This window comes from Heterodontus francisci, chromosome 19 (genome assembly GCF_036365525.1).
Source record: "Heterodontus francisci isolate sHetFra1 chromosome 19, sHetFra1.hap1, whole genome shotgun sequence".
NCBI lineage: Eukaryota > Metazoa > Chordata > Chondrichthyes > Heterodontiformes > Heterodontidae > Heterodontus > Heterodontus francisci.
Window position 1 is genome coordinate 78957380 of NC_090389.1, and position 17985 is coordinate 78975364.

At 44.7% G+C, this 17985-nt stretch overlaps 1 protein-coding gene across 3 annotated transcripts in view; it reads left to right on the forward strand.

The window, feature by feature from the left end:
• LOC137380227 (ubiquitin-like modifier-activating enzyme 1) overlaps window positions 1–17985 on the forward strand; it is a 360351-nt gene that overhangs the window by 114452 nt on the left and 227914 nt on the right. For all 3 annotated transcript variants that reach the window (XM_068052057.1, XM_068052058.1, XM_068052059.1), the window contains exons 3-6: window positions 5406–5574; window positions 8031–8165; window positions 13427–13533; window positions 17414–17504. In XM_068052057.1, coding sequence (XP_067908158.1) covers window positions 5406–5574; window positions 8031–8165; window positions 13427–13533; window positions 17414–17504 — 502 coding nt within the window. The remainder of the gene's footprint in view (window positions 1–5405; window positions 5575–8030; window positions 8166–13426; window positions 13534–17413; window positions 17505–17985) is intronic.

The window sequence follows — 17985 nt, forward strand, 5'->3', positions numbered from 1 at the left end:
TCGTTCGCTCTCTCGCTCTCGTTCGCTCTCTCGCTCTCGTTCGCTCTCGCTCTCGTTCGCTCTCGCTCTCGTTCGCTCTCTCGCTCTCGTTCGCTCTCTCGCTCTCGTTCGCTCTCTCGCTCTCGTTCGCTCTCTCGCTCTCGTTTTCTTTCATTCTCGTTCTCTGGTTCGCTCTCGTTTTCGCTCTCGTTTTCGCTCTCGTTTTCGCTCTCGTTTTCGCTCTCGTTTTCGCTCTCGTTTTCGCTCTCGCTCTCGCTCTCGTTTTCGCTCTCGCTCTCGTTTTCGCTCTCGCTCTCGTTTTCGCTCTCGCTCTCGTTCTCGCTCTCGTTCTCGCTCGTTCTCGCTTTGGTTCTCGTTCTCGCTCTCGCTCTCGTTCTCGTTCTCGCTCTCGTTCTCGTTCTCGCTCTCGTTCTCGTTCTCGCTCTCGTTCTCGCTCTCGCTCTCGCTCTCGCTCTCGCTCTCGCTCTCGCTCTCGCTCTCGCTCTCGCTCTCTCTTCTCGCTCTCGTTCTCTCGTTCTCTCGTTCTCGCTCTCGTTCTCGCTCGTTCTCGCTTTGGTTCTTGTTCTCGCTCTCGCTCTCGCTCTCGTTCTCGCTCTCGCTCTCGCTCTCGCTCTCGCTCTCGCTCTCGCTCTCGTTCTCTCTTCTCGCTCTCGTTCTCTCTTCTCGCTCTCGTTCTCTCTTCTCGCTCTCGTTCTCTCTTCTCGCTCTCGTTCTCTCTTCTCGCTCTCGTTCTCTCTTCTCGCTCTCGTTCTCTCGTTCTCGCTCTCGTTCTCTCGTTCTCGCTCTCGTTCTCTCGTTCTCGCTCTCGTTCTCTCGTTCTCGCTCTCGTTCTCTCGCTCTCGCTCTCGTTCTCGCTCTCGTTCTCTCTCTCGTTCTCTCTCTCGTTCTCTCTCTCGTTCTCTCTCTCGTTCTCTCTCTCGTTCTCGCTCTCGTTCTCGCTCTCGTTCTCGCTCTCGTTCTCGTTCTCGCTCTCGCTCTCGTTCTCTCTCTCGTTCTCTCTTCCCGCCCTCGTTCTCTCTTCCCGCCCTCGTTCTCTCTTCCCGCCCTCGTTCTCTCTTCCCGCCCTCGTTCTCTCTTCCCGCCCTCGTTCTCTCTTCCCGCCCTCGTTCTCTCTTCCCGCCCTCGTTCTCTCTTCCCGCCCTCGTTCTCTCTTCTCGCCCTCGTTCTCTCTTCTCGCCCTCGTTCTCTCTTCTCGCCCTCGTTCTCTCTTCTCGCCCTCGTTCTCTCCTCTCGCCCTCGTTCTCTCCTCTCGCCCTCGTTCTCTCCTCTCGCCCTCGTTCTCTCCTCTCGCCCTCGTTCTCCCGCTCGCCCTCGTTCTCTCCGCTCGCCCTCGTTCTCTCCGCTCGCCCTCGTTCTCTCCGCTCGCCCTCGTTCTCCCGCTCGCCCTCGTTCTCCCGCTCGCCCTCGTTCTCCCGCTCGCTCTGCCTCGTTCTTTCGCTTGCTCTCTCTCGTTTGCTCTCGTTCTCTGGTTTACTCTCGGTCTGTCTCGTTCTCTGGTTTTCTCTCGTTTTCTGATTTTCACTCTCTCCCTCGTTTTCTAGTGATCTCTCTCGTTCTCTCGTGCTCTCGCTCTCGCATTCTCTCTCTTTCTCCTCCCCCCCCCCCCCCAAACTCTGTGGCGTAGGCAGAACAGCAGGACAGCTGAAGTATAGACTTCTAAATCAGAGCCATCCGCAATATTCTGATTTCCCATATGCCAAATATTATGGGAAATAGGTGAGGGGGAGAAGATTGGATAATGTTTAGTGTCAGGTTACTCTCTCTTTCTTGAGGTGGAGAAGTCTCTTCTGAAGCAATCTACTCAATAGACGCGGTTGGCAGATGAGAGTGAGAGGCAGCCCTGTATTTGGTGAGCAAGTATAGAAGAATCAATTTCTCATAAAACTCACTGTACAAAGATGACCGTTTGGTGCTTTAGTTTTAGACAACAGTTTTTCCATTAACCACACCCCATTAAATGTTCCCAGGTCAGTTGGATCAGAGATCAGGCGCAGGTTAAACTGCCTCCTTCTGCCCCACCCAATAATATACATTAACCAGCGGAGTCATAAGTAGTGTACCAATGATGAACGCTGCCTATGTATATATTAAAAAAAAAAGGTGCCAACACTGTAAATTTTGAAATGAAAGCAGAAAATGCTGGAAATACACGACAGGTTGGTCAAAATCTAAAAGATGACAACTGTTTAAGGATTCATCTGGACCGTGTATTTTTAAGTATGTACATGGATAAAACACATTCCTGCACATTCCATATTGTGGTTTAGTCACAGGATTTTCTGGGCACTGTTGTGATTTTTCTTTATCCTGTGTATTGTGTAACTAACCCTATTTTTTTAGAATCAGCATTTAGAAATGTATTTGTTCTGGCGCGTGCAGACTTAATTCCATCCTAGTGTTACTACTTTAGCCTCTTTTCATTGACTACTGTTCCTAGCAGGTGATTCCCAGTTGTACAGTAAATGATCAAAAGACATGTGTGTAATAGCAGGATACACCAGATCCTGAGTAAACATTTGCTGATTAAGAGTAGAATGGAGATGCTGCTAATCAATGTGTGAGAATTAGCTCCACACACACGCAGGATAGGACACTAATTGTAACTGTCCTGAAGCATTTGTGTTCATTAGTCCTTTTATCATCCTGTCTCATCATGAATACACGACCACAATTATAGAGACTTGAGCACATAGTCTAGGCTGACACGTCAGTGCAGTTCTGAGAGAGTGCTGCAGTGTCAGAGATGCCGTCTTTCCGATGAGATGTTAAACTGAGCCCAACCTAAAGATACCATGACGCTATTTCACAGATGAGCAGTGGAGTTCTACCCAGTGTTCAGGCCAATGTGGCTACAACAGATTATCTGGTCAATCATCCTTGATTTAATTCCTCACTCATTGGCTGGAATTTTACTTTCGTCGGACGAGAGCTGTCCACCGATTGAAAAGTCAGTGGCAATCCCGCCTCCACCTGGCCTGGGGATCCAGACCTCATTTTACGGTTCCTAGGCCCTTAATTGATCTGAGACGGGACTTTCACCTCATTGAGGCAGGAAGTTCCGCCTAATGGAGCTGCCGGCCAATCAGCGGGCCAGCAGCTCTTAGTGCCAGCAGCGCCACCAGGAGCACTGGCCACTACTGGGACTGCAACCCAGCATCAACAAGAAGATGAAGGACGGTCCCAGGAAAAGGTACGTTTTTGGGGCCTCACTGGGGGTGATCGGTCGGGCCCTGGAGGCAAGGGTGGTCTATTGGGGGGATGGGGGGGGGGGCGGGGCGTGTTGGGTGTTGGGGTGATTGGGGCATGAGGAGGTGGCCCTCCATCAGGCACAGGGTGCCCCTTTCCCCCCCCCCCCCCCCCCCCAGGCCGTCAGAAAGCTGCCTGCCTTTGTCAGGCAGCTTTTCTCAGGCCTGGGCCGCCTGACCAGCCAAGGGTAAAATCCCCGTGGCAGCAGGCAGAGATCCATAAGTGGCTGTTGACTGGCCACTTAAGGGCCTTGATTGGCCTGGGGTGGGTGGGCCAGTTCTCACCGCCATCGCCCTGTGTAAAATGGCAGCGGAGGCGGGAGCATGTCGGGAAGGGCCCGCCAAGCCTCCCACTCCATTTTACGCCCCACCCATCACCAGCCCGCTCTTTGGGACAGACATAAAATTCCAGCCGTTCTTTCTGATATTCACTAACATTAATGCTCTCAGCATTGACCTTTCATCCAGGATCCAATTAAAAACAAAATAACAACATTCCTTCTGTCTCAAGGGCCAGAATCAATCATTAAAGTGCTGTATATAGATATTCAATAGTATACTGGGAAAATAATATACATTCTGGTAAATAAATCAGACTAAGTTACCAGAAACAAAAGTGTTAAAGAGGGAGGGAGTGAGGGTGAGAACTAGAATGGCTTATGTAAGATTGATTAGTTGAGTGCTTTGTCCTTGAAATTTAATTCCCATTGTATGTGAATTGACCAAATATATGTTAAGACGTGGCTTGGGGAATTAATAATTGGAAGATCCAGCCATCCATGGTACCATAAGTCTGTCAAATATTATACCAATGTGGAATAATAAACCTGTCTCTACAGCTGTTTTTCCTCTCTTAATTTTCATGCCTTCTCATTACTGTGGTCTCTCTCATGACTTTCCATCCACATCATTTTGTTCTCTTAATGTCTTTCCATTGCCTCACTGACCTAGAACCATAGAAATTTACACACACAAGCCATTTGAGCCATTGGTGCAGAATTTCCTGTCAACTTAATGATGGGGCTAATGGCACTCGCCGTATTTATGTGCAAATTGGACAGCAACATCAGGTGAGAGCAATTGCCTGGTTAAACGTGAAAATCTGAAATGCACTGCCACGTAATTATCTTCACGAAAACACCATCTGCCTTGCCATTGAACAGTGTAAAGTTCCTGTATCTGCAAGGTAGATACGAACTAAAATTGCCACAGGAAGTTAAAGCTTGTTCATTTCAGTCTGAATACCCTTATTCATGGCAAGATAAATATTAATTACTGCTAATCAACCTCTCTGGCACTGAAAGTTAACTATTACAAGTGTGGAGTCTCATTCTTTCAGATCTTAATTGATTGAGATTTTCTTTTAAATTTAAAACAAAACTTTTTTTTAACTTTTGATTCGCCTCTATTCTCCCTTTCTTAATCCAATGGTTCTTTCCCTCTCTCTCTCTCTCTCTCTACTTGATTTGAGAATGAATTCTAACTTATGTTTCCTTGTTCCTAACTCCCCTTTAAGGAAGATGACTTAATGTGGCTGCAGTCCCACACCAACGTGGTTGACCCCTAACTGCCCTCTGAAGTGACCTAGCAAGCCACTGAGTTGTATCAAAAACAACTACCAAGAACTGCACCAATTCAAGAAGGCAGCTCACTGATATCTTCTCAAAGGCAGTAAATGCTGACTTTGCCAGCAACATTCACATCCCGAGAATGATCTTTTTCAATAAAAAGAACATCTAAAATTGCACTCTTACCTGTGGCTCAATTGTCATATTGTATAAATTTATCATTAACTATTTGCACTTACTCAATGTCCCTACTTTAACATCCAAAAAGGCTATTGTCCATGGCTTTATCTACCCGCACTCCCACTTTATTAGAATTACATATTTGGATCCACCTGTTCTTTAGCAGACCAAAACTCCATGATCAATTTATTCTTGAAGGTTTTAAAAGATTCTTCTCACTGGATGTAATTGAGTGAGTACAGAGGCAAGAGGCTTACCTGCACCATCAGATGTGCCTAATTCAAGAGCGTCAATGGAGTAAGTTGTTTGCTTGCTACCTCTGTCTGAGGAAAAGTCTCTGATGAGGAGAAGAAGCTTTAAGAACACAGAATGAAAGTTAATGAGCAGTGTTGGTTTTGAATCTCTCCTGTAGATATGTGCTGGGCCATGAAGCCATGAAACGGATGAAAGATTCAAATGTGTTGATCTCTGGGATGCAAGGGCTTGGTGTGGAAATCGCCAAGAACGTCATCCTCGGGGGAGTGAAATCGGTTACGGTTCACGACGAAGGAGATGCAGAGTGGAATGACCTCTCCTCTCAGGTATAGTGGTCGTTCCCTTAAACCTGAAGGGATTCCCACAATCTTGCAGGCTTGAATGCTTATGATCAATTAGCAGTCAACACACACCAAAGAAAAATTAACTATTCTTCCATTTCTCTTATCTCATCCCTAGCAGAAAGGCCAGTGGGTGAGGGGTGGGTTAGGGGGAGGGGAAGATCAGGATGTTATGATCTGGAATTCATTGCTTGAAAGGGTGTTGGAAGCAGATTCAATAGTAACTTTCAAAAGGGAATTTGATATGTACATGAAAAAGAAATGTTTGCAAGACTGCGGGGAAAGCACAGGAGAGTGGGACTCATTGGTACCTTGGTCAGAGAGATGGCACAGCCACTAGCTGGTTAAAAGATCTATAAATATAATAAGATATTCACTAGTAGATTCAATAAGGAATTCGGGAGAAATCTCTTTACTCTGAGTGTTGAGAATGTGGATATTGCTACCATATGGAGTATTTGAAATGAATAGCATTTAAAAGGAAGCTCGATACGTACAGGGGGGAGAAGAGAATAGAAGGATGTATTTTCTATATGATTCTATGATTTAAATAGAATCTTATCATGTTATCAGAATGTCTAATCGCTTTGTGCGGTCAATTACTTTTGGAAGACAATTGCTTTGTTTATGCTTCAGATGAGACATTAAATTAGGAGGCCGTCCCATGGATTTATTTTTCTTTGTTCTTGGGATGTGGGCATCACTGGTAAGACCAGCATTATTGCCCATCCCTAACTGCCCTTGAGAAGGTGATGGTGAGCCACCTTCTTGAACCGCTGCAGTCCATGTGGGGTAGGTACAGGGAGTTCCAGGATTTTGACCCAGCGACAATGAAGGAACGACGATATAGTTCCAAGACAGGATGGTGTGTGGCTTGGAGGGGATCTTGCAGCTGGTGGTGTTCCCATGCATCTGCTGCCCTTGTCCTTCTAGGTAGTAGAAGGTGTTGTTGAAGGAGCCTTGGTGCATGGCTGCAGTGCATCTTGTAGATGGTACATACCGCTGCCACTGTACGTCGGTGGTGGAGGGAGTGAATGTTTGTGGATAGGATGCAAATCAAGCGGGCTACTTTGTCCTGGATGATGTCGAGCTTCTTGAATGTTGTTGGAGCTGCACCCATCCAGGCAAGTGGAGAGTATTCCATCACACTCCTGACTTGTGCCTTGTAGATGGTGGACAGGCTTTGGGGAGTGAGGAGGTGAGTTACTCGTTGCAGGATTCCTAGCCACTGACCTGCTCTTATAGCCATGGTATTTATGTGGCTACTCCAGTTCAGTTTCTGGTCAATGGTAACCCCCAGGATGTTGATAATGGGGGATTCAGTGATCGCAATACCATTGAATGTCAAGGGGAGATGGTTAGATTCTCTCTTAATGGAGATCATCATTGCCTGGCATTTATGTGGCATGAATGTTACTTGCCGCTTAGCAGCCGAAACCCGAATGTTGTCCAGGTCATGATGCATGCAGACAGGAACTGCTTCAGTATCTGAGGAGTTGTGAACACTGTCCAATCATCAGCGAACGTCCCTATTTCTGCTGTTAAAACTCGTAAGACATTTATTGAAGGAAGAGCAGACAGTTCCTGGCCAATATTTCTTCTTGAAAGAATGCCCCCCACAAAAAACAGACTAACTCAGTAGTCATGTCACTGCTGTTTGTGGGCCCTTGCTGTGTGCAAAATGACTGTCGCATTCACCCACGTAACTGTGACTGCACGTTAAAAAGTAATCGATTGGAATGAAGTTCTTTGAAATGTGATGTATATGTAAGTTTGAGCAATGAGGTCAGTGACCAGTTTAACTGTTTCTGATGACATTGGTTGAGTGAAGAAGGTTGGCCAGGACACCAGTAGAATTCCCTGCTGTTTTTTGGGTAGTGCCTAACATCCACCAGATTAGGGACCTTTTGGTTCAATGAAGGAAAGCACCCTTGCCAGCACAGTACTCCCTCTACAGCTTTGGAGTGTCTGTTTAGTTTATGCACTCAAGTTCTAGTGTAGGAATTTAGCCAGTAACCAGCTGCCCCAGAGGCAAGAGAGCTACCAGTTGAACCAAGCATCCAAGAAAACCCATCCATCTGAAAGGATAGATGTATACCCATCTAGAGGAAAAATATGCAGTTCAAATCATGCCTAGAATTAATTTGTCATTGTGATATGGTTTTATGTCAAATGTTAATTTCTTCATAATGGCAGAAAGAAAGTCTCAATTTTAATCCTGAGTGAATGGATTTTGAGCGAGTTAAGATTTCGGCCCATTGTGTCACCAGTCATGTCACTGGTAAACTCTCTTGTGAGCGAACACTTCCCTTGCACTATCTGCTTCGACTCCTCACGGTCATATTTGAAGTAAGGTTTCCAGAGGCAAGTATATTAAAACAGTAAAAGCACCTGTCACAGTGTAAAAGAATTCCCTGATTTAATTTGTTTCCCGTTTCTAGTTTTACCTGACAGAAGATGATATTGGGAAGAACAGGGCAGAATCGTCAGAGCGGCAGCTGGCGGAACTGAACGGTTATGTTCTCGTATCCTCGTACACCAGGAAGCTAACTGAAAACTTCCTGCATCAGTTCCAGGTACTGTAGAAACATCACCATGTTTAGCAGAGGAGATTTGTCTTGAATCCATTCATGGGGCAGAGTAAGAATGCTGAGAAATGAAGTCCTTTCCTAATGAGTGCCTGATGATGTCCTGAATCCTGTCCAGATTACAATTTTCCCATTGTTTCCAGGAAGTATACTGACACTCACCAAGGAAGGTTCTTTCAAAATCTTTGGTTCATAATTCCATTTTACCTTTTCCCCTCCCCCATCCCCCACCCCTGATTTAGAATTTTAATTCCTTCACCAACTTTCTTTTTCCTCTATTTGGATTCACTTCCACACAGTCAACTGGTGGGCCTTTCATTGATCAATACCTTGACAGAACCTATGGTTCCCAAAGCTCTTGACCACTGAGGTTTTCCTCAAGTCAAGACTGGGACTGCTGTAGACTAATTGCTAGAGACCTACTACCATGTTTGGTCAACAGATCCATTATTGTACCATGTGACTACCAGGATGGTAGGTGAGGTGGACCTTGGTTTTCTGTGTCTAGTAATTCCAATGTTCAAGAATAGCCTCACTAATAATCTAAGAACATAACATAAAAAAAACATACTTTCCCGCGAGCCTGCTCCACATTCAGTGAGATTATGGTTGATACGATCTTGCCCTCAACTCCACTTTCCTGCCTATTCCCCATAACCCTCGACTCCCTTATTGTTCAAAAATCTGTCTATCTCGGCCTTGAATATATTCAATGACCCAGCATTGAATTCTAAAGATTCACAACCCTTAGAGAAGAAATTCCTCCTCATCTCTGTCTTAAATGGGAGATCACTTATTATGAAACTATACCCCCAGTTCTAGATTTCTCCCACGAGGGGAAACATCCTCTCAGCATCTACTCTGTCAAGCACCCTCAGAGACTTATATTTTTCAATAAGATCACATCTCATTCTTCTAAACACCAATGAGTATAGGCCCAACCTGCTCAACCTTTCCTCATAAGATGCCCCCTTCATCCCAGTAGTCAACCTATTGAATCTTCTCTGAACTGCCTTCAATGCAAGCATATCCCTCCTTAAATAAGGAGACCAAAACTGTATGCAGCATTCTATGTGCAGTCTCACCAACACCCTATACAATTGTGGCAAGACTTCCCTACTTTCATACTTCATCCCCCCTTGCAATAAGGGCCAACATTCCATTTGTCTTCCTAATCACTTGCTGTACCTGCATGCTAACTTTTTGTGATTCATATAGAAGAACACCCAGATCCCTCTGTACTGCAGCATTTTGTTGTCTCTCTCCACTTAAATGATATTTTGCTTTTCTATTCTTCCTACCAAAGTGGATAACTTCACATTTCCCACCTTATATTTCATCTGTCAAATTTTTGCCCACTCTCTTAACCTATCTATATCCATTTGCAGACACTTTGTATCTTCCCCAAAACCCGCTTTCCCACCTATCTTTGTATCGTCAGCAAACTTGGCTACAATACACTCAGTCCCTTCATCCAAATCATTAATATAGATTGTAAATAGTTGAGGCCCTGCCCTGACCTGTGGCACCTCGCTAGTTACAGAGTGCCAACCTGAAAATGACCCATTTAAACCCAACTCTCTCTTTCCTGTTAGTTCACCAATCCTCTATCCATGCTAGTATATTGCCCCCAACACTATGAGCTCTTATCATGTGCAATAACCTTTTACGTGACACCTTATCAAATGCCTTTTGGAAATCCAAATACACTACATCTACTGGTTTCCCCTTATCCACCTTACTCACTACATCATCAAAAAACTCTTAATAAATTTGCCAGAGTTTCCCTTTTGTACAATCAGGCAGAGTCAGCATGGTTTTATTAGGATTTTCAAAATTCCTGCTACTACTTCCTTAATAATGAATTCCAGCATTTTCCCAATAACAGACATTAGGCTAACTGGCCTATAGTTTCCTGCTTTCTGTCTCCTTCCTTTCTTGAATAGAAGTGTTACATTTGCCATTTTCCAATCCACTGGGACCATTCCAGAAGCTGGGGAACTTTGGAAGATTACAGCCAATGCATCCACTATCTCTGCAGCCACTTCTTTTAAGATCCTGGAATGCAGACATCAGGTCCAATGGACTTGTCAACCTTTAGCCCCATTAGTTTGCCTGGTACTTTTTCTCTAGTGATAATTGCTTTAAGGTCCTCCCTTCCTTTCTCCCCCTGATTTTCTACTATTGGGATGCTTTTAGTGTCTTCTCGCATGAAGACAGATACAAAATATTTATTCAAAGTCTCTGCCGTTTCCTTGTTTCCCATTATTAACTCCTACGTCTCAGTCTCTAAGGGACCAATATTTACATTAGCTACTCTCTTCCTTTTTATATACTTATAGAAGCACTTACTTTGTTTTTATATTTCTTGCTAGTTTACTCTCAATCAATTTTCTCCACCTTTATTATATTTTCACAGCGTTCAGTGTTGACAACATTTGTGATCCTCAGACAGTCCTGATGCAGCGTTCAAACAAGAGTCTTTCCTTCAGCAGTTCATGAAAGCTGTTGCTTGAATCCCTGCATCGGGGCTTTGCTTTTGGAATTGCAAGTATCAGCAACACTAGAACCCACTCAGTCATTCAGACATCCCGCTGGTCATGATCACTGCGGTTAGATGTGGTAACGCTCTCAGCATGCAGATTGTCAGAGCTAGTCGCTGCTCAATAAGCCCCCCTGTGGACCAACATTAAGTCTCTGAATCCCCTGTGATATTCTTATAACCACTTTAGGTGCAATTAGTCCAGTTGGAGCCAGCCTGCAGAGAGCATTATTTTCAATCTTTGATTTGATTAAATTATTGAGATTCACCAGGGAGGTTTTTTGTTTAAAACAAAAAGTGTTTTATGGAATTATTCTGAACAGACACAAGGGACCAAGATGATGTAAATGGCCATCCTTTCTTTAGCCTTTTTAAAAAGAAATTATTCTCTCCTCACCCATACCTCACCAAGCAAATGCTATTCTGAGCTTTGCCTGTGAATTATCAGCAGCTCAGCCCCTAGCAACATGTACTTCACCATGTTCAAGTATATCTTCAGCCCACAAGACACTCCAGTTAAAGGGAGAAGGCCAGACCCCTCAACCGTGTCCGATTTATTTCGTGCACTTCTGATCTTACCCCTTCCCTTCCTTCCCAGGACCATGATAAGGTTCCCCTTGTCCTCACCTTCCACCCCACCAGCCTCCATATTCAATGGATCATCCTCCAACATTTCTGTCACCTCCAGTATGATGCCACCACCAAAAACATCTTCCCCTCCCCTCCCCTTTCAGCATTCCAAAGGATCCATTCTCTCCGTGACACCTGGGTCTCCTCTTCAGTCAGGCCCAGGGCCTCCCGCCTTCCCTACAGTACTTTTCCATGTATGCGCAGGATATGCAATACCTGCCCTTTTACCTCCTCCTTTCTCACCATCCAGGGTCCCAAACAGTCCTTCCAAGTGAAACAGCGATTTACTTGTACTTCTTTCAATTTACTATACTCTATTCGCTGCTCACAATGTGGTCTCCTCTACTGCGTCACCGCTTTGTGGAACACCTCCGTTCAGTCCTCAAGTACAACCCTGGGCTTCCTGTCTCTTGTCGATCAATTTTCTGCCTTGCATCCCCTCTGACTGTTCTGTCCTCGGCCTGCTACAGTGTTCTAATGAAGCTCAAGGCAAGCTTGAGGAACAGCACCTCATCTTTCGACTGGGCACTTTACAGCCTTCTGGACTCGACAGTGAGTTCAATAAATTTAGATCATAACCTCTGCCCCCATTTTTTTCTTTTCTCGTGTTTTTTCTTTTGCTGGTTTGTTTTCCGCCACCACCATCCCCTCGCCCCACCTTGTTTCTTTGTTGTTAATTCCTTTACTTTATGTTGGGATAGCTGCTATCCTGCCATTTACATCTCTTCCAGACACATCTTTACTTGTCCCACCACTCCCCTTGGCTTTGTACCATGAAATCTTTTGTCATTTAATCTTTCCTACTCTCCATCCTATCACAGTCCTTCCCTTTTGTTCTTCTCTTTTCCCCCACCCCCCCACCCCCACCCCCACCCCCCCCCCACCACCCCTTCCCTGCACCTCCCTGCACCCCCATTTCACTTGCTCAAAACCGATTATATCTCTAACTTTTCCCAGTTCTGATGAAAGGCTGCACAGACTTGACACATTAGCTCAGTTTCACTCTCCACAGGTGCTGCCTAACCAGCTGAGTACTTCCAGCATTTTCTGTTTTTGTTTCAGATTTCCAGCATCTGCAGCATTTTGCTTTTGTACCTCTATTGCGGTTGGATAAACCAAAATAGACTGTTTCGGATCCTAATCAAGTTGGACAAAGCAGACCATGAGGAGCAAACACAGATAAATATTAAATGCAATTGGGACAAGTCCCATGTTAGTCCAAGTATAGAATCAGATTAGGAACTGCTGTAAATAATTGAGTCTGGCAAGTGTGGAGCACCGTTACTAATTACTGGAAGACGGATGTGTCCACAATTAATGTATTAAAATGGTTGTATAATCCATAGGGTATCGTCTGATCGTTAATGCTGGAAGTTTGAAAGTGCTTTCACATTATTTTTGATACTGCAGTGTTGTGAAAGTGACTTCTGCCCTGCACTCTCGTCCTTTTAATGGGCGGCTGATGGTTCTAATTGAGAGTGACTATGTACACTGTGTGCAGACAGACTGAAAGCTCTTTGCCGCTATCAGAACCCTGAATTTTAAGCTGGGATAAAACCTCGTACTTCAAGTGGAGTTTCTGTAGAAAGCAGTCCCAGTCCTCTGTATGGTCTGTGATCCTTGTTTCCACACGGTTAGCTAACAAATAAAAAAAAAATGAAGGACGGGGAACATATTGAATGTATACTATCTATAGTGTGTATTAAAAAATCTGAACATGGTTTAACATCCCCAGGAAACCTAGAACAAGGTGCAATTTGGAACTGCTCCTAGGGACTTCACCACTTCATGCTGCCATGTGATGAGAGGTTGTCCCGGTCACAGATTTACAGACCCACGTTTTTGCTGACTTCTTAGTACCGTCTATTCCCTGCAAACCAGGTCATTTATTTCTGAGGATTCCAGCTGACGGGCACACACAGCTCTCCTGCCGCTATTGGCTGCACACCTTGAGTGTAGCCAAGCTTAGGACTCCCTCGGCAATCGAATACCAATCACTGAGAGTCGTATGCCCGGTTGCAGAATTTTTACTGACCTGGTTCCTCGCGTGTAAAGTGTGTAAAATTCTCCTCCTCAGGTGGTTGTGCTGACCAGTTCCTCACTGAAAGAACAGCTGTGGGTCGGGGAGTTTTGTCACACGAATAACATCAAGTTCATAGTGGCGGATACTAAAGGATTGTTCGGGTAAGGGCTCCTTCCCAATTTGCAAAGTTGAAGATGACGAGTGCTCAGACAGAGAGGTATTCTGACCAGAAGCTGTAAGAGTAAAGATTGGAAGCAGAGAAGGTTCACAAGGTTGATTCCTGGGATGAAAGGGTTGCCTTATGAGGAAAGATGGAGCAGGTTGGGCCTACACTCATTGGAGTTCAGAAGAATGAGAGATGATTGAAACATATAGGAATCTGAGGGGTCTTAACAGGGTAGATACTGAGAGGATGTTTCCCCTCGTGGCGGAATCTAAAACTAGGGGGCAGAGTTTCAAAATAAGGCATCTCCCTTTTCAGACTGAGATGAGGAGGAATTTCTTCAGAGGGTCATTAATCATTGGAATTCTCTTCCCCCAGAGAGCAGTTGAGGCTGGGTCATTGAATATATTCAAGGCTGATTTAGATTTTTGATCTATAAGGGAGTTGAGGATTATGGGGAACAGGCAGGAAAGTGGAGTTAAGGCCGCAATCAGATCAGGCCTGATCTTATTAAATGGTGGAGCAGGCTTGAGGAGCTGAATGGCCTACTCCTGCTCCTATTTCTTACGTTCTTAAAGCTCCTTTTGGTTGATTTTCTTATCCTTCTTGGGATGTGGGTGTCACTGGCAAGGCTGGTATTTATTGGCCCTGCTAGCTTCCCTGAGAAACCGGTGGGGGAGTGGTTTGATGCAACTGAGTGGCATACGAGGCCTTCAGAGGGCAGTTAAAGTTCAAACCATGTTTGTGTGGGACTGGAGTCACTTAGAGGCGAGAATGAGTAAGGACAACGCGACATTAGTCAACCAGTTGAGCTTTTATCATGATCCGACAACTTCATGGTCACAGTTTCCGATACCAATCTTTTATCTCCAGATTGTTCTTTAAAAACTGAATTCAAACTCTCAAACTGCCATGATGGGATTTCAACTCACGTTCTCTGGATTAGAAGTCCAGCAACATTACTACACTGCGTAACTCAGTCAGGGAACGACAACATGAGATTTTTTTATATATATATTATATATGTAGGGAAATCATTGGCAAACAAAACTTAATAATGGAAAGTCTGAAGTACTGCACATAGGAAGAGAAATTGGGCCATGTAGTGCTTCATGAATGGTCTTGGAATAGGTAAGGGTGAAGTTGAAAGACTTTACTATAGCTACAACTTCACAACTTGTATTTATGTCGCACCTTTAACATAATAAAACGTTCCAAGGCACTTCACACGGCATTATAAAAGAAGACATCAAGCCACATCAGGAGATGTTGGGTTAGATGACCAAAAGTTTGGTCAAAGGGGTGGGTTCTAAGGAGCATAGTAAAGAAGGAAAGTGAGGTGGAGAGGCAGAGGGGTGTAGGGAAAGTTTAGAGCCAAAGTAGCTGGAGGCGCGAAAATTGGGGATGCTCAAGAAACCAGAATTAGAATGCAGTTATCTGAGGGTCATGGGACTGGAGGAGGTTCAAGATAGGGAGAGCAAGGCCATGAAGGGATTTAAAGACAAGGATGAGAATTTTAAAATCAAGACATTGTTTGACCGGGAGCCAATGTAGCTCAGTGAGCACAGGGGTGATAGGGGAATGGGACTTGATGCAAATTAAGACACAGGCAGCAGTGTTTTGGATGAACTCAAATTTACAGAGAGTAGAATGTGGGAGACCAGCCAGGAGTGTGTTGGAATAGTCAAGTCTTGAGGCAACAAAGGCATGATTGAGGGTTTCCGCAGCAGGTGAACTGAGACGGGTGAAGTTGGGTGATGGTACGAAGGTGGAAATTGCCAGTCTTGGTGATGGCATGAATATGAGGTCGGAAGCTCATCTCTGGGTCAAATGTGACCCTAAAATTGCGAACAGACTGGCTTAATCTCAGACTGTTGCCAGGGAGAGGGATGGGGTCAGTAGCTAGGGAACAGAGTTTGGAGCAGAGACCAAAAACAATGGCCTCAGTCTTCCCAATATTGAATGGGAGGACATTTCTGCTCATCCAGTACTGGATGTCAGATAAGCAGTCTGATAATTTAGCAACAGTGGAGGAGTCGAGAGAGGTGGGGGTGAGGTAGAGCTGGGTGTCAACAGCTTACATGTGAAAATTAACACAGTACTTTCGGATGATGCCGCTGAGGGGCAGCATGTCGATAAGAAATAGGAGGGAGCCAAGGATAGATCCTTGGGGGACACCAGAGGTAACAGTGAGGGAGCAGGAAGTGAAGCCATTGCAAGTGATACTCTGGATACAATTAGATAAGAATAGAACCAGGTGAGAGAAGCCCCACCCAGCTTGACGACTTGGAGAGATATTGGAGGAGGATGGTGTGGTCAACCATGTCAAAGGCTGCAGAGGTTGAGAAGGATGAGGAGGGAAACTTTTAGAGAGAGGGGCAACACCTGAAGGGAGAGAACCGTTAACAATATCAGCTAACGAGGAGACCAGAAGTGGGAGTTGGGTGGTCAGTTTAGTGGGAATAGGATCAAGGGAGTAGGAGGTGGGTCTTGTGGACAAAATGAGCTCGAAGAGGGCATGAGTAAAGATGAGAGAGAAATGAGAGAAAGATGCGAGTTCAGGGCTAGGACGGGGAGAACACAGCAGAAGCAGCTGATCGGATGATAGTAACAAAGAAGTTCATCATCTCCCTGCACTTATTATTGAAGATGAGGGTGGAGGGGAGAGGGGTTTAAGAATACGGTTTGCATAGAGGAAAAAAGCCAGGGGTTATCTTTGTATTCCAGGATGATCCCAGAATAGTAGACTTCAGGAGTTTTCGTAGAACCAGTACCCAACATGTTCAATTGAAGCAATGAACAAAGCAAGTCACTGAAAAATTATAGAGCCATATTGTTGGAGTAAAATTTAAAGGAAGTGATTCTCAAGTTGTGGAGTGCTCTAGTCAGAGTGTATGTTGTGCACTTAATGAATGAATGAGAAATCCTGCCTTTTAAGCCTTAAGCTGCCTCCTCTCAGGAGAGACCTAATTGAGAAGTATCTTGTTAGTATTTTATGGATGTATCCCTATTCCGTCTTGACATTCTTAGTCAAGTTTGAATATACAGGAGTAGAGGTTTCACTTTGAGTGCAATCAACAATCTGGGTGCAAATGGTACTTAGAGTTGCAGATTTTCAGCAGTGAAGTTATGGTTAAAGTTTCTGTTCAAACTAATCTGCTTAATCGCAAATGTAAAATCATTCTTTTTCCAAGCATTAAAAGTATTTATTGATGTATTTAAGAGTGGTAACCTGGTGCAGTTTTATTAATGCTGCTGAGAATGGATTTAATCCCAGCATTTATGCATTTTTGACAAGTGTCTAGTCAAGCACCTGTGAGGAATCTGATTTTTAAATCATTGAAAATTATTTTAAGAAACCTATAATGGACCATGGATTCCAGTGATGCATATCAGTCAGTTCCTTAGAAAATTAAATATTCTTTAATATTTAAAAGCTTTTAAAGTGTGCCTACTAGTGTCTTTCTACCAAAACAGCTTAATGTGAAAGGCCACAAGCAGGCACAAGTGGGGGTAACTCGCCATTTTATTTTTGCGATCTGGGTGCATCGCCAGTTTTGTGGATGGGGCCAACTTCCAGCGGAATGTTTTGTATCATCGTTAACAATCATGGAAACTCAGTATGTGCTTGACATTAAACTCCGGGCCAAAATGTTCAGCCAATCAAGGCAGTGTTTTTTTTTTCCCAAGTATTTTAGAATAGAAGTCATTCCAGATGGACAGTTTCTTTTTAAATTGGTGTAATAATTGGATAGCTCTTCTCCAAAGAGCCAGCATTGATACGATGGGCCGAAAGGTTGCCTTCTGTTCTGTATGATTCTGTGAATTCAGACTGCTGAAACTGCTGCCCACATTTGGGTTTTGGGTTTGTTTAACAGCCAGCTGTTCTGTGACTTTGGGGAGGAATTCATAGTAACTGACCCAACTGGTGAAGAGCCCCAGCAAGCTATAGTAACATGGATTGCCAAGGTAAGCCTGCTTCCTTCACAAATGAGCAACTTGCCACTTTGTCTTGTCTCTTTCTACCTCCCCTGTGTTTTCCTGCTCATCACAGTGAATGTTTAACGCGGAGATGTAATTTTCACTTTTCTGTTTACTGGAGAGTGCTCTCTGCTCCAGAGTGAGTACAGGATTTGATAGACGAGAAATAAATCTGCAGAAACTCTTCCTTAGCGCACCTGCAAGACATTGCATGGTTTTCCATGTGCTTCATTTGCCATTTTTTTCCCCCCCTCCTCCTGGTCCTGTGACTTACGAGCACCGTTTCTAATTGAGACCGTGACTGCGCCCTCATCTGCATGTTGCTGCTGACACATTGGAGGGGTGGAGGGGGGGGGTGGATTTAGGGGCAAAGGTTAGGGAGCTTGTGGCAGGGCCCCCAAAGACAATAACTTCAGTCTTCCCAATGTTTAACTGGTGGAAATTGCAATTTGTCCAAGACTGAATGTCA